The 16,472-nt window shown below is 36.0% G+C and overlaps 1 protein-coding gene across 5 annotated transcripts in view; it reads left to right on the top strand.

Moving 5' to 3' along the window:
* TMPO (thymopoietin) overlaps positions 1–16,472 on the top strand; it is a 29,720-nt gene that overhangs the window by 4,851 nt on the left and 8,397 nt on the right. For 4 of the 5 annotated variants that reach the window (XM_023559918.2, XM_010599505.3, XM_064283699.1 and 1 more), the window contains exons 2-4: positions 3,150–3,276; positions 6,210–6,368; positions 12,423–12,520. In XM_023559918.2, the coding sequence (XP_023415686.1) occupies positions 3,150–3,276; positions 6,210–6,368; positions 12,423–12,520 (384 nt within the window). Of the gene's footprint in view, positions 1–3,149; positions 3,277–6,209; positions 6,369–7,373; positions 10,436–12,422; positions 12,521–16,472 lie in introns of those variants that run through there. The other variant, XM_003405274.4, reaches the window with a different exon arrangement.

Genomic DNA, 16,472 nt, shown 5'->3' with positions numbered 1-16,472 from the left:
AAGACACTGCCCCTGCCTTCCGATGATGCTCTCTTAGCTGGCAGCATCTATTATCATCTGAGGCACATTAAAAATACAGATTCCTGGGCCCAAGGTTAAGAATCACAATTGAGATTTTGATAATGAACCAGATTTGGGCACTACCGTGTTCAAGGATTTCACTATCTAGAGAAAATAAAGCATATAAATAAACCAGTAACACAAAGTAGGTGGAATGTGGTGTCAGAAATTTCTTGAAAACCCTATGCTGTTGCTGCAGGAAGTTGGAATTCCTGTATGTTCTATTGATAATAAAATTTGAATATTATGGTGGAAGGAATTGTCTACAAGAAATATGGACCTGATTGATCTTTTTCTTATTATTTAAACTATTTGTGTTATGCTGTGAAACCCGTGAGAGCTGGAACTTGCTGGGACTGCCTTGTTTTTTGAGGTCTCACAAGTTTTCCACCTTTGACAGGGTACAGTCTTAACCACTTTTATATTGCTCGTTATGGTGGGAAATATTTGAATTTTCCTTTTCTAACAGGTTTCCGCCTTACAGTTTCCGGCTTTGCAAGTTTTACTGTATAATAGAGTTTTTCCTCCCCAATCTGTCCACTACTTTTTGAAAAAATCAAGCAGGCCACTTAAATGGGTCTGTTTCATTAAGAAATCTTCTCTAAAGAATTCAAGGTTTTCAGTGTAGAACTCTTAAACTCTAGGCAATTATTTTGGCCTCAAGGTATGGATTGCTTCAATATTTGAGCCTGGTAATTCTAGATCAGTGCAATATAGGTGTGTTTAAGCCTTCTGAAAGTGCCCTCTATACAACTTCACATCTGTTTTTTAAAACCTTTTTTAAAATTTTTATTGTAGTAAAATGTATATGACATAAGGTTTACCGTTTCCATTTTAAGTGCACAACTCAGTGACATTAATTGCATTCATAGTGTTGTGCAACCATCACCGCTATTTCCAAAATTTTCCATCACCCCAAACAGAAAAACCTTAAGCAATAACTCCCCACTCCCTCTACCCCACAGCCCCTGGTAACCACTAATCTATTTTGGTCTTTATATATTTGCCTTTTCTAGATATTATGTAGGTAGGAACATAAAATATTTATCCTTTTATATCTGACTTATTTCACTCAGGATAATGTTTTCAAGGTTCATCTATATTGTACCATGTATCAGAACTTCATTTCTCTTTATTGCTGAATAACACTCCATTGTATATATATACCACTTTTTTTTTTTATGGTTGTAAAAATACATAGGAGTCCCTGGGTGGTGCAAATGATTAAGTGTTCTACTACCTGCCTGAAGGTAGGTGGTTCAGAGCCACTCAGGAGCACCTGGGAAGACAGGCCTGGTGATCTGCTTTTGAAAGGTCACAGCTTTGAAAACCCTAAGGTGTAGTTCTGCTCTGCACACATGGGGTCACTATGAGTCAGAATTGACTCAATGTCAGTTAACAACACCAACAGAAGTATGTATATAATGCATTTGCCAATACAACTTTGGTGTGTGTGTGTACTTTAGGTGAAAGTTTACAGCTCAAGTTAATTTCTCATACAAAAACTTATACACATACTGTTTCGTGACATTAGTTGCAATCCCCACAATGTGACAACATACTCCCCCTTTCCACCCCAGGTTTCCTGTGTCCATCCAATCAGTTCCTGTCCCTTCCTGCCCACAGCCATTTTTTAATAAAAGATTTCTTATGACTTGACATTGTTCTTATTAGCCTATCTAAAATGTATTCCTCATAATCTTGCTTTCTATGAAGTATTTGAAATTTTTGTTTGTCAGAAACAAAAATTCTAATACAAGTCAAATAATGGCCTATTTTTTTCTCCACAACATTATTAGAAAGTAACGAAGTCATACAACTTTATAATTTTAAGCATTTTGTATAAATATTTCTAGGATGCAATGTTGACTGTCCTGTTCCCTTTAGTAGTAATTTGGGCCTAAAATGACTTTGCCTGATTTTTATGAGCATTATTTCAATAGGTGTTTTTTCTGTTGTTCAGTACTATGGTGCTTTCTGAGATTAGTGAGGCTATTTGTCACAACCCTAAAAGGTACTCATATTTTTGCTTCCTTCATCTGTTTAACCTCGAATTTTTATATAGTTTTTCTAATAAATACTGCCATTGCTTAAATTATTTTAAAAACTCCTTTTGAAATTTCTCTTAAAGCTTGTTCTCTGTTCTTCTGACTCTTAGTGAAATGGGCATATAGAACTAAATCTGTGTGCATCAGCTGTCAGAGGTGATGTCTGTCAGCCTTCCTTCATATGTCACAAACTGGTTACTAAAGTAACCACACTTGAAGATGTTACGAGGAGAATATTCATTTAGGCTTAAGTTCTCATACACATATTTAAAGGAAATAATTTTTTATATAAGTAATATAAATCTTTCTGGTAAATTTTTAAACTTTTAAGGATTATCAAAAGAGGTCAGTAGTAATTTACAATTACGTGGATGAAAATGTTTAAACCCAGTCAGACTTCACTTTGCACTTTTCATGCCAATATGTCCTCCTTGCCATCCAGAGTTAAATGCTAAGATGTGCAGTATAATTTTTATAAAGGTTGTTTAAAGGATAACAAGCGTGTAGTTGATTATAATACAGATATATAATGTATTTGAAAGTTGATTTTAATTTTGTTCTTTTCAATTTTTGATGCCGCAACCTCTCCTTTAAATAGGTAATCCAAATTGACTGTTTTTAACAATGTTGTTGTTTTTGTTGTGTGCTGCCCAGTTGATCCTGACCCATAGGGTTTCCAAGGAGTGGCTGGTGGATTTGAACTGCTGACCTTTTGGTTAGCAGCTATAGCTCTTAACTGCTGTGCTGCCAGGGCTCCGTTGTAACAGTATTGCCTTTAAAATTTTAGTTGCTTATTACATTTGCACAATTAGAATTGAAGTTAGAAAATTTCTCCAAATAATGCATTGCTTTTAATTTAACCAAATTGCTACTTGAAGGCTAATTTGCATGTTTACCACAATAATTATATATAAAACCAAATGAAACCAGTTGTCATCAAGGTGATTCTGACTCATAGAGACTCTGTGTAGAGTGTTATTTATAAAGGTAAATGAACACTTTCTAATTCGTGTGGAAATGATAACTGGACTTTGTTTACAGAAAGCCACAAAGAAAACTGATAAACCCAGACTAGAAGATAAAGATGATGTAGATGTAACGGAGCTCACCAATGAAGATCTTCTGGACCAGCTTGTGAGATATGGCGTGAACCCTGGCCCTATTGTGGGTAAGTTGGTAAAATTGTAATTACCTTTTCTGTGAAGCCATATCCCAAATCTTTTCCCCTTCCCTAGCTGTTAAAATATAGATTCTAAGGACTAGTCTCTCCTATATAATATTAATTATATGACTAGGACATTAATTTCCTTAAATATAAATGAAGGAAATAATGTAATAGAATTAAACCAGACAATGGCCAAAATTACTTCCGTTATTGAGATTGTTTCATATGGTAATCATATCACATTACCTAGTGAGACCACACGGTTCTAATATGACAATTGAGGAAAAACTGAGGTAATATAACTGGCCAAATGCATCCACATCAGTAAGGTAATGACAGACTTGTGAATAGAGCTCAAGTTACTCAATTCCTAGTAGCATAAGTACCCTTTTTCATTTACGAAGGGTTCCTTTAAAAAGTCCTGTCTTGATTAAAATTCAAGATACCCTTAGAAACAGATTTTAACTGTAAAAAAGAAAACTTAAAACTAAATTTCCATCGTTTTATTACTTTTTAGGTTTATGATTTTGCAAGGCCTTAGTTCTGTGGGGTCTTGGCAATAACGGTAGTTACGGGCTCAACTGCTAACCAGAAGGTCAGCGGTTAGTGGCTGCTCCAAGAGAGAAAGATGGGACAGTTCTACTCTGTCCTGTAGGGTTGCTGTGACTCCAAATCTACTCGGTGGCAGTGGGTTTGGTTTGGTTTAGTGGTAACCTCAAGATGAGAAAAGTCCATTTTGATCTAAGCTGTGTAACATTTTTTTTAACTTCTTTTTAATTGCTGGAAACCCTGGTGGCGTAGTGGTTAAGTGCTATGGCTGCTAACCAAGAGGTTGGCAGTTCACATCTGCCAGGCGCTCCTTGGAAACTCTACGGGGCAGTTCTACTCTGTCCTATAGGGTCGCTATGAGTCGGAATCGACTCGACGGCAGTGGGTTTGATTTTGGGTTTTTAATTGTTGAAATTATACACAGAACAGCATATACCAATTTAACAGTTTCTACATGTACAATTCAGTGAATTGATTACGTTCTTTAAGGTGTGCAAGCATTATTCTCCCCCTCCGTTTCCAAATTGTTCCTCCCCCCATTAATGTGCGTGCACTGCCCCCTAAGCTTCCTGTCTAACCTTTTGGTTGCTGCTATGATTTTGATTCCCAATGGATAGTTCTTCAAAGAGCATGATGTTCAAGGCAAACATTCTTTACCAAATAAGTTAACCTCCTGTTGGTTTAAAGAAGATTTCAGGGGGAGTGACAGTGATTTTTGAGTAGAGGCCTGTGGGAACTGAGTAAACTAGCCATGTAGGTATCTGGTGGCCTACTGTGTTCCAGGAACATAAGAAGGTGAGGGTGGCTGGAGCAGTGTGAAGAAGAGGCATCTGGTAGAACCTAGGACTATAGAAGTATGAGAGGGGAGGACCTTGTGGGCCATTGTAAGGACTTAAGTTTCTCTTTTGGGTGAGATGGAGAGCTGCTGCGGGGTTCTGAGCAGAGGAGTAACATGGTCTAAATTCTGCTATGAGCGCCGCTCTGGGTGGAGAACTGACTGCAGGGGGCAGGTACAGAGCAAGCCAGACCAGTCGAAGGTTCTTGCAGTAATCCAAGGAGAGAGGAGGATATGACGAGGCCTAAAGTGGTGGCGGTGGGGTGATGAGAAGTCATAGGATTCTGGATTTTTCTTTTTTTCTCCCTATGGTTTTTTGTTTGTTTTTTTTTTTTTACTTTAGACGAAGGTTTACAGAACAAGCTAGCTTCTCATTAAACAGTACACGTATTGTTTTATGACATCGGTTAACAACCCCAGGACATGTCAACACTCTCCCTTCTCTGCCTTGGGTTTCCTGTTACCGAGGCTGTGTAACATTTTGAATACTGTGGAGATCTGAGGATGGGCTTTTTGCTTAGAATGTGTCTTTTCATTTGTTTTATTTAATATGCCGTTTTCAGATGGGTAATAATAAACCTGTTAATATAATTATCAATAGGCATTTGATACCCTTTTAAATATTTACAGTTCCAAAAGAGACATTGAAAATGTTTATTATGTATCAACATACGCCAAATTAGATGTTCATCTTAATACTGCTTACAAAACGTTCCTAGATGTGTATTGTTTCTTTAAAAATTTCATTTTTATTTTATGCATCTTGTAGAATGCAAGGAAGGACATATAGCTAGTGTAAAACAGAAAATAAAAGCTAATTTCTGTTTTAAATTTATGTTGAAACATGGTAAGAATTTATTATCAGTTTTAATTTGCTATCTATTCGGTATATGATTTTTTTGTAATATCCATTTTCCATAAAAGGTAATTTTGACTGCATAGTAGTTCTATTCAGATGTAACTTGTAGGATTTTCCTTTTCCCCATAACTAAATGGCTATGTAGAGGTGTATTAATCTCATAAGAGTTGTGACGTTGAAATTACGATAATTCTTCAGGGGGTACAGTGTGTTTATAAAAATGATTTTTCTACATAGGTAAGTACAAAGATGGGTAAAAGCTACATAGTACTGGAGAAAATACAACGAAGTCCAAGACAGCTGGAGAACCTTTTCAGTCAAAAATACTTGGTTGTACGTGGTTCTTCAGTAGATGTTCTATAGTGAGATCTTGCTCAATCTATTCTCTGTTCTGTGCTGTTGAAAGAAACATTGATGTACTACATGAATATCCGGGCGGGGGGGTGGGGAGGACAACCAACTATGTTAGAAGAGCCCATTGTATAGTGTTTTTTAGCACTTAAGTTTAGAAAAGTGTGAAAGTAAGGTTTAAATGTTTAATCTGTAAGCTAGACCTTAAATAATTGAAAGCTGATTAAAATATAAAAATTAGTAGCAGGTAAACAAATATAAAAGAACAGGCAAAAACGACAGCTAAATAAGGAATTCTTAATAGCAACGAAAGCTTCTAAAGCAAGTTCTACCTTAATTCAGGGACAACCAGGAAGCTATATGAGAAAAAGCTGCTGAAACTGAGGGAACAAGGAACTGAATCAAGGTCATCTACACCTCTGCCAGCAGTTTCTTCTTCAGCAGAAAATACAAGGCAGAATGGAAGTAATGACTCTGACAGATACAGCGACAATGAAGAAGGTAAAATTTTGAAAGATGTTAATAAAATACATGTGATTTTTTTTTTTTTAAGACTAATTTTAGGGTAACAGTGACTATGAAAAAGGTAATATTTAAAACACTATTAGCAAAAAATGTAAATTTTTGTTCGTCATAATTCAAATTATCAGCCTCCAAGTAATTTGAATAAAATATCTTTTGTTATTGAGAATTCTAAGAAAGAGAAAACACAAATATTTAATTTTTCCATCACCTGAAATTGCCAGTTATCTTTACTTCTAATCGTTTTTCTAAGAGAATAAAATATTACAGATGAATTCCCCATTTATCTCATTCCTTTTATCACCTCCACAGAAGCAACCGCTATCATTAATTTGATGGTTCTTTCCGGTCTGTTTTTCATACTTGTATATATGCATCTACTTAATATGTGGTATTATTTTGTGCTTTAAAAAATCTTTACAAGTGGTATCATGCTATGTGTTAGCACTTGCTTTTCTTTATGTTTTTGAGATCCTTATTACATATATATCTGGTTTATTCCTTATATTAATATATATTGGTATCATTTACATTTGGCATATTTTCTCTGTTTTCTATCAACAGGTTTTTAAGTTGTTTACAGTATTTGCTAGATAATTTGATTTGAAGGCACCGTTAAAGCAAATAGTGTGACATATTTTTAGTAGACTATATTATTTTAAGATTAATTTGATCATGATAGTTAAATACTTCTTGAGAATAGTACATGAAATAAACATCTGTTTAAATTTAAGTACAACTTGGTGTTTTATAAACTGTTATTAATTCATGTAACTTACTTCTTAATTTTGTGATTGTTTAATTTGTCCCAAAATACCTTTATCGTCATAAAAATTGCCTAACAGGGCACAGTCTGCCAAATTGGCTGTTAGGACTATGCACGTATTTAGCCTTTTCCTTCAACAGCACTATTTTAGCAAAGAGGCAAAGAATAAGCTCAAACACAGGTAATGCTTAAACTTCCTGCCTCTTTTGCCTCTACAGGAAAGAAGAAAGAACACAAGAAAGTGAAGTCCACTAGGGATTTTGTTCCTTTTTCTGAACTTCCAACTACTCCCTCTGGTGGATTTTTTCAGGGTATATCTTTTCCTGAAATCTCCACCCGTCCTCCTTTGGGCAGGACTGAACTACAGGCAGCTAACAAAGTACATACTTCTAAGGGAGACCCACCTAGGGAACCTGTTATTTCCACAACGTTGCCTGGCAAGGGACAGTTGGAGAAGTTAGCCTCTGGAGGGAATTTGTTTATTTCCTCCAAATCTAACCATGATAGGTGTTTAGAGAAAAGTTCTTCGTCATCTTCTCAGCATCAACTCACTGCTATGTTGGTCTCAGCTGCAGCTTCTCCTTCATTGATTAAAGAAACCACTACTACTTCCTATAAAGAAATAGTAGAAAATATTTGTCGTGGAGAGAAAAGTGGAATTCAACCGTTATGTACTGGGAGATCTCATATTTCAGATCATTCGATTCTCTCCAGTGAAAGGGAAGGATTAGAAGAGTCTGAGAGATCACAAGTAATTTCTCCACCACTTGCTCAGGCAATCAGAGATTATGTCAATTCTCTGTTGGTCCAGGGTGGGGCAGGTAGTTTGCCTGGGACTTCTCACTTTGTACCCCCAATGGATATAGAAAACACACGGAAGAGAATTGATCGATCTAGTTTTCAAGAAACTGAATCCCTGTCTCCTCCACGAAAATTCCCTAGACGCAGTGAGAAGTCGGTAGAAGAAAGGGATTCAGGTTCCTTTGTGGCATTTCAAAATACACCTGGAGATGAATCGATGTCTTCTTTTGCTAAAACTGTTGTGTCTAACTCACTCACTACCTTGGGCATTGAAATGTCTAAGCAATCACAGCATGATAAAATAGATGACTATGAACTGTCTTTCCCCCTCCATGAATCTATTTTAAAAGTAATTGAAGAGGAATGGCAGCAAATTGACAGGCAACTGCCTTCGTTGGCATGCAAGTATCCGGTTTCTTCTAGAGAGGCACCACGGATATTATCAGTTCCAAAAGTAGATGATGAAATCTTAGGGTTTCTTTCTGAAGGCAGTCCACCAGCAGGTATTCAGGCAGCCTCCAGTGAGGCTTGTGATAAGCAGTTAGATTTAGCACTATGTAGAACATACGAAGCTGCAGCATCAGCCTTGCAGATTGCAACCCATGCTGCCTTTGTAGTTAGGGCTATGCAGGCAGACATTAGTCAGGCTGCCCAAATTCTTAGCTTTGATCCTACTCAAATGCACCAGGCCCTTAGGATTCTGAGCAAAACATACGATGCAGCCTCATATCTTTGTGAAGCTGCATTTGACGAAGTGAAGATGGCTGCCCACACCATGGGATCTTCCAGTGTGGGCCGCCGCTATCTCTGGCTGAAGGATTGCAAAATTAATCCAGCTTCTAAGAATAAGCTCGCAGTTACCCCCTTTAAAGGCGGAACATTATTTGGAGGAGAAGGATGCAAAATAATTAAAAAGCGTGGGAATAAAAACTGATAAAGTGAAGAACAAAGGCATCTTTGATATGAGGAATTTAGGAGCTTTTCTATCAATTTCAAATGCTTATATGCCAAAATTTTTAAATCTTTTTAGTCTACGGATCGGGCTAATTTCAGTTACCAAGCTTCTACTCAGTAAATTATAGTGTAAAAGTAAATGCTTACATACAGCTACCTTTTTTTTTTTTTAAGTTGCCCAGATGAAAAGCTTGGTACAAACATTTTAAAGCTTTTTAGGTTGCATTTCTCCCTCATAAATAGTTCCCTGTTTCCTGTTTTACTTATGCTTTTACACTCTTAAAAATTAAGAAAATTGCAATAATTAGAATCTTCACTGTTTTTAGTAGTATCATATGCAGTCCCCTTTATACCTAGGGCAAAATTAAAAAATGGTTACACATTCAAAACTGATCTTATTCTTTTTGATACTGCCATTTAATATCTTTTTACTTTGTAGAACTTGTCCACATTATTGCTCTTAATCTCACTTTTGTTTGCTTTTTACTTAAGCTACATCATTCATAATATTCTAGATCAGTGCGACTCAAAGTGCCAGTCTGCAAAATGTTACTGGTCCACAGACAAGATAAACGTGCACCAGAATTTAAATACAGACACACTTTCTAGGGCAGTTGACAGGGTGAGGTGGTTTTTTAGAGTTTTTTTTTTTTTTTTTTTTTTTTTTTTAGTAAAACATTATTAAGGCAGCAATGTATTGATTTACATTCTGGTGCAAGTACTTCGTCTCTTCGTAGACTGGTAGCAAACAGTTCGTGGACCAATACCAGTCCATGGACCACACTTTTGAGAAACCCTGCTCTGGACGATAATGGATGTTCCAGGATAATACGTTCTCACCATCACTCTAGTTTGTCAGATTAGCCAGATGCTGGAAAGATGGTTTTTTTTTTTTTTTTTTTAAATAATACTTTAAAGGGTGTTGTGGTTCATGGGGACCCCAGGTGGCACAGTGGCACAAAAGGTCAGCAGTTTGAATCCACCAGCTGCTCCTTGGAAACCCTATGGAGCAGTTTTGCCCAGTCCTATAGGGTCACTATGAGTCGTTAACCAACTCAACGAAAATAGGTTTTTAGCAGTTTTCTGGTTCATGGATAATTAGGCTTAGCAATGTAAATTTTAAAAGCAAATTCGAATTATTGGTTTTAAAAAAGCCTTAAGAAATACTCTATCCCAGTGTTTCTGTCTATATAAAGCAATGTATTATTCTTTGGTTTTGTTTTTATGATTGTAAGATGAAACAGTGTAAATGTAGAATTTATTTGTGTAGAACACAATTTCTTTTGTTTTTATGGAAAATGGTAGCCTTAAACATAAGCAAAATATAGTCCCTTTGGTACTCCTCTTAGCCATTTCCATATTCTTATACTACACATGTCCATCTTTACATCTTACTGAGGGTAATTTTGTTATTTGTCTTCCAAAATGTACATGTACACATGTACCTACTAAGTGCTGTGTGATTAAAAAAGAATGTATTACTGTAGAATGCTTCTGCAAATTCAATAAAGTTGTTAAATTTGAACAGTTTTGTGTGGTCTCCAGAAACATGTTGTATGTGTGTTTTATTCTTGGAGTTGGCAACAAGTTAGATATTTGTGGATGTACAACCTTTTTCCATTTCATCTTTGACACTCCAGTGGTATAGGTGAAAATATTATTGTTTTGTTGTTTTTTTTTTTTTTCCTTTTTGAGGACCATGCTTTTATTAGCTGTTGGAATCTAAATTTGTAAGAATCTGTAACAAGATACCTCACTTGTCTAACCAATTTCTTCCCAATTACCAATGAGATTTTTACTTTTTTAAATTCTTAGATTCTGAGTTAACAAAGTGTAAGAGTATATTTTATAATCCTATAAATAGATCCAATAATAGAAATGTTGGAAGGTAGGGGATGGAGTTGGAAGGTAGGGGATAGCTTAGTCATAAATAAATACTGAACTGTTTGAACTAACCTGGTACAAAAAGACAATCACTGCTCATTTTTAGGAAACTTTGCTCTGGACTCTGACTAGTACTAGACTGACAACTTGGCACAACACGTAATACAGCTCTTTTGACCACTTTAGCACAACTACAGTGAGTTCATGCAGAATTAAGTTAAGCTTTTGTTTAAGAATTACTCTATGCCTGCCTCTTGGGTGAGAATGTAGTCGTTTACCTTTTCAATTATTTAGTGATAGAGTTTATTATTGACTTCTTCATTAATTTTTCTATACTATGATAGCCACAAAATGGAGTTTTTTTTTATCAGTGTTTTAAAAATCTGGATCTTCAAATGGTGATAAAATCCAAGATGAGGAGAATGGAATATTGAAGCCTATAAAAAGATATGAGTTGTTAGGTTAATAAACATCATGATTTAACTACTGTATGTACTGTCTTCTCTTCAAAGAAACGCTACTTTTATTACAGAGGGGAGGGAAGCAGTGATCTGTCGTACTTCTCTGTGAACAAGATTCCTCTTTCTCTCTACCTCAGTTGTAGCCACATCAAAAAAGGAAAGAAAGACTTAAATTGCCCATAAGTTTTATTGTCATTGTCATTTATCATTTATTGAGTTAATAGAGACTTAATACCATTCAGATTTTTTTTTTATTCTTAAAATTGCTTATACCTTTTTCTTTTCCACATTCCAAATTTTAGTTTGATAAACGTATCCCTGTTGCCTAGTGGTAATATATGGACAAAATAACGTTAACAACTACGTACTTTATATGTCCTTGTTCAACATCTAAGTTGTTTTGAGCCAAAAGCCTCCCTGGGAGCAGTTTGAATTTAGTTTATATTTAAGGCCTGGGAAAAGGAAAGGAGAATAAATAGGAAGTAGTGTTTTTAACATGGAAACCGTGGCGGCATAGTGGTTTAAGAGCTGCAGCTGCTAACCAAAAGGTCAGCAGTTCAAATCCACCAGGCACTCCTTGGAAACCATATGGGGCAGTTCTACCCTGTCCTATAGGGTTGCTAGGAGTAAGAATTGACTCGATGGCAAAGGTTTGGGTTTTTTTGTTTGTTTGTTTGTTTGTTTTTGGTTAGTAGTCTAACACACTTTGGACATGTTATCAGGAAGGACCAGTGCCTGGAGACAGACATCATGCTTGGTAAAGTAGAGGGTCAGCAAAAAAGAGGAAGACCCTCAACAAGATGGACTGACACTGGCTGCAACAATGGGCTCAAACATAGCAACAATCATGAGGATGGCGCAGACTGGGCAGCGTTTCATTCTGTTGTACATGGGGTCACTAGGAGTCGAAACCGACTCAACCGCACCCAACAACAGAGTGGTGATCAGATTAATGAGTGGGAAAGATAAAAATGGAATAAAATAGAATAGAAAAGGAAAAAAAGGCAAATTGTAATTAAACAATTTGGTGTATTGAGGTAACACCAATTGATAAACTTGTGTTACATTTTAATGTACCTAAAACCAGGATTCCAAAATAATACTAGGATGACTTTGTAGTTTGTTGTATGTTTCAGAGAGTAATGGTTTCTCTGGTGTTATTTCCAGACTCTCAAGTAGAGCTCAAGCTTGAGAAGAGAGAACCATTAAAGGGCAGAGCAAAGACTCCAGTAACACTCAAGCAAAGAAGAGTTGAGCACAATCAGGTATCTTTAGCTGTATGATCACTGTGTAGAAGTATAACCTGACAACACTAATCTACCTTGTGTTTTAGCCTTTGGTTAAGAGTTGACACTCAGATTCCAGCACACTCAATAAACTGTTAATTCCATTGTTAATTAAATGGCATTAGAAATGTGGTTTTTTGTCACTGTATTATAGCTTATGCTTACTATAAAAACGAGTGTTTAATAAATGCTTCATTTGTGTCTGATTCTATGCTAAGCATCGTTCAAAGCCAGTCATGCTTTTCTTTTTGAGAAAAATACTTAAAAGGTGGAAATTCCTAAACAAATTCTGATAAAAAATTTTCAAAGGCGGGGGCGGATTTATATTTGTGTTTGGTCTCTAGATTTCTGACTTTGCTTTTACTTTCACCTGTCTTTTGTGGCATTTCCCTCAACTGTGAAACTAGTCTGGGTGTAAACCCCTGTAGTTGTCTACCTTACTTTAGTTGGAAGTTGTGGAAAATTTGCTTTTATCATTGTGGGAGAGGCAAGATGTAATTTTTCAAAGGGAAAATGTAGAAAACTAGGTGGAAAAACAAGCACAGGTATAAAAATGAACTAGTTTACAGAGAACAAATTGGTTATAATCTAATATTGATTTGGCTGCTGCTTTACAAGATGATTTTCCCTAGAGTCATTTTTCTTCTACTCTACGTAGCTGAAAGATTTGTCTAATGTTGATTTATCTTTTCTATCTTCTGTTCGTCATTTTAAAATCACACATTCTCAGAGAACGTGTTCTTAATTTCTTAAGCTATGTCTCCTCATTAGATGTAGAATTTCAAAACTATTTGTTAAAACGAGCTTGGTAACATATGGAAAATGTATATTGAGTGAAAGATGATTTTGTTTAATTTAGAATCAAACACTGGAATATTTTATTGCTTTTTTTTTCTAGTATTGCTAAGGAAGAGAAACTAGGAAAATCTGAAGGATACTGAAAACAAGACATTAAGGTCCTGGACAATTTTGGTCCAGAATGTGAAGGCAAGATGGTATAGTCTTAGCAGGAGTGTGTGAGTAGTCAGGTAATAGGTTAAAAAGTGGAGGTAGTGAGGGGAGGATAGTATTAAAGATGGTTTAATTAAGGATAAGTTATTTGAGTCAGGGAATCTAAATTGAGGGGAAAGATAAATAGAGGAGAGAACAGATTTAGAAGATGACAAGCAGAATTAGATAGTATCCTTATAGAAAATATAAAGATACAGAAAAGCAGAGAAAAGAGTTTAATGACCCTCCAATCAGAGCCTTAATCATTACAAACGTTTTACCAGTTTTCATTTTGTCCCACTCCCCTCCAGCTTTTTAATTTGCTTTTGGTTTTGTTGTTTTGCTTTTTGCCAGAGTATATTAAAGCAAATCCCAGATACCATTTTATACGTTAAAAAATGTCAATATTTCAGTGTATATCTCTAAAAGATAAGGGCTTTTAATGAAATACATAATGACAATGCAGTTGTCACACCTAATAAAATTAATAATTCGTATCTAATTCGTGTTCAAATTCTTCTGGTTGTTCCAGAAATGTATTTTTTTATAATTAAATTTTTCAAGTCAGGATCCAAACAAGATCCACATATCATATTTGGTATCTTTTATTTATGTCTATAGCTATTCCCCCACTATAACAGTTCCCCATCCCTCTATTTATTTGATGAAGAAACCAGGTTATTTCTCTACATAGTTTCCTGCATTCAAGATTTGGTAGATGGTTCCTTTGAATGTTATTTAATTTGCTTTTCTGTATCTTTGTTATTTCCTGTAAATTGGGAATGAGACTTTGTATTAGTTTCCTAGGGCTGCCATAATAAATTATCACAAACTGAGTGGCTTCAAAGAGCAGAAATTTATTGTTTCACGGTTCTGTAGGCCACGAGGTGAGAAGTCAAGGTGTCGGCAGGGCCATGCTCTCGCTGAAGGCTCTAGGTAGAATCAGTTCCATGCGTTTCTCTTAGTTTCTAATGTTGGCTTATGGACACATTACTCTAGTTTCTGCCTCTGTTGTCACATGGTGCTCCCCCTGTGTGTCTGTTTCTTAAAAGGATACCAGTCATGTTGAATTAGGGCCCACCCTAATGGCCTCAACTTGATTAACATCTGCAAAGATCCTGTTACCAGATAGGTCACATTCACAGGCACCAGGGGCTAAGATTTCAACATATCTGTTTGGAGGGCACAATTTGTCCTATCACAGATCGATAGCAAGGATATGTGATCAAACCTTCTGCAATGATGAAAATGTCCTATGTCTGTGCTCTCCATTATGGTAGCCCCTAGCCATGTGTGGCTGTCAAATATTTGTGATGTGGCCACTGTAGCAGAGAAACTGAGTTTTTAATTTAAACTTAAATAGCTATACATGGCTATTGGCCACCATAATTGGACTGCATAGATCTAGAGGGTTGATTAAGTTAAGGTTCAGTTTCTTTGGCATGAATATGTTATGTCCTTCCTATTGTATCATTTCAAGAGCCATATAATTTGCTTTTGATGATGCTGTAATTAGTAATAGATTCAGATGTTGAAAGCCAGATCCATTCATTATAAAGTTCCACATCACCCATTTGTTGTAAGAGTGGTTTTTCTCATTCATTTGTATCTATTAACTAGAACTTTCCCTTATGAACTACTTCGTTGCTTTGAAATAAAATTTGTATAGGAGAGCTAGAATTAATGCTTATTTCCTTCCTTTTATTTGCCATTTTTCAAAATACAGTACCCTAGCCACTTCAAAAGGTGACCAGTAAATTATTTTTTAATATTAAAGTTTTTATTTTTTATTTATTTCGATCAATTGCAGTCATTATTTTTTCATGCTCAAAGTGTGCCATCCCTATTGTTAAGTGTCATTGAGTGGATTCACACTCAGAGCAACCCTATAGGACAGAGTAGAACTGCCCCATTGGGTTTCCAAGGAGCTGCTAGTGGATTTGAACTGCCAACCTTTTGGTTAGCAGCCAAACTCTTTACTACACCACCAGGGCTCCCTGCCATCCCTAGCCAGTGGGAATTACTAAGTTGGTTCCTATATCTTTTTGCTGACTCCAGTTATCTTTGATAAGCATCCTTGGGGTGGGGGGCGGGGTACAGTCAGCTCTAAGCTACTACCCACACGATTGGAGTCCACCCAGAGACACTTCAGAAGAAAGGCCTGGCGAGCTACTTTTGCGAAATCAGCCATTGAAGACTCTGTGGAGCACAGTTCTACTCTTACACACATTGACAGGAGGGTCCCGATGAGTCAGAATTGACTATTTGGCAACTGGCTATTTTTGATTCTTTTCCTGTTTTCTGGCACAGTGAGATGCCCCAGGCTCACGTATATTTCCTGCCTTGTATCTAGTGAGCTGTTTTTTCCAAGACACCCTCTTCCTTTTAACGGAAAATGTTATCTGGGACTACTGTCCAGGTGCGAGGGTGTTCATTCTTGCTGAGTTGCCATTGCTTCTAGGCCTTTTCAGTAGGTAGAGCTAGAAAGCACTTATTTTTTTAGAAAATCATGAATTCATGACGATATATCAAATTTAAGATTATAGGCTATCTAACTTATTTTTGTTACATTCGCACTCTTAGGCGAATAACTTGGTTCTTAAATGATATTATTTATTTAATTATTACAATATACATATAAAAGTTTCAAAGCAATACAGTAGTAGTACTAACAGCAGTAAGGCTCCTAATGCAATTTGGAGTTTTGCTGTTTTTTTTTTTTTTTTTTTTTTTTTGCAGTTTTTCTGGCCTGTAGAATGATCAAAACGCTGTGCTTAAAGTCACTTGAAATAATTTTTTCTTTCTTTGTATGATAAGGCCTCCAACTTGGTGAACAGTTTTGTTTTCTAATATTAGAGATTGCATTTTTCTTTAATTTTTTTTTTAATTACCGAGAATATGTGGTTTTATGTAGGCAGAACAAGGTAGAATCAGATGGAAT

This window comes from Loxodonta africana, chromosome 4 (genome assembly GCF_030014295.1).
Source record: "Loxodonta africana isolate mLoxAfr1 chromosome 4, mLoxAfr1.hap2, whole genome shotgun sequence".
Taxonomy (NCBI): Eukaryota; Metazoa; Chordata; class Mammalia; order Proboscidea; family Elephantidae; genus Loxodonta; species Loxodonta africana.
The sequence above is the reverse complement of the archived record's forward strand: the minus strand, read 5'-3'. Positions and strand labels throughout refer to the sequence as shown.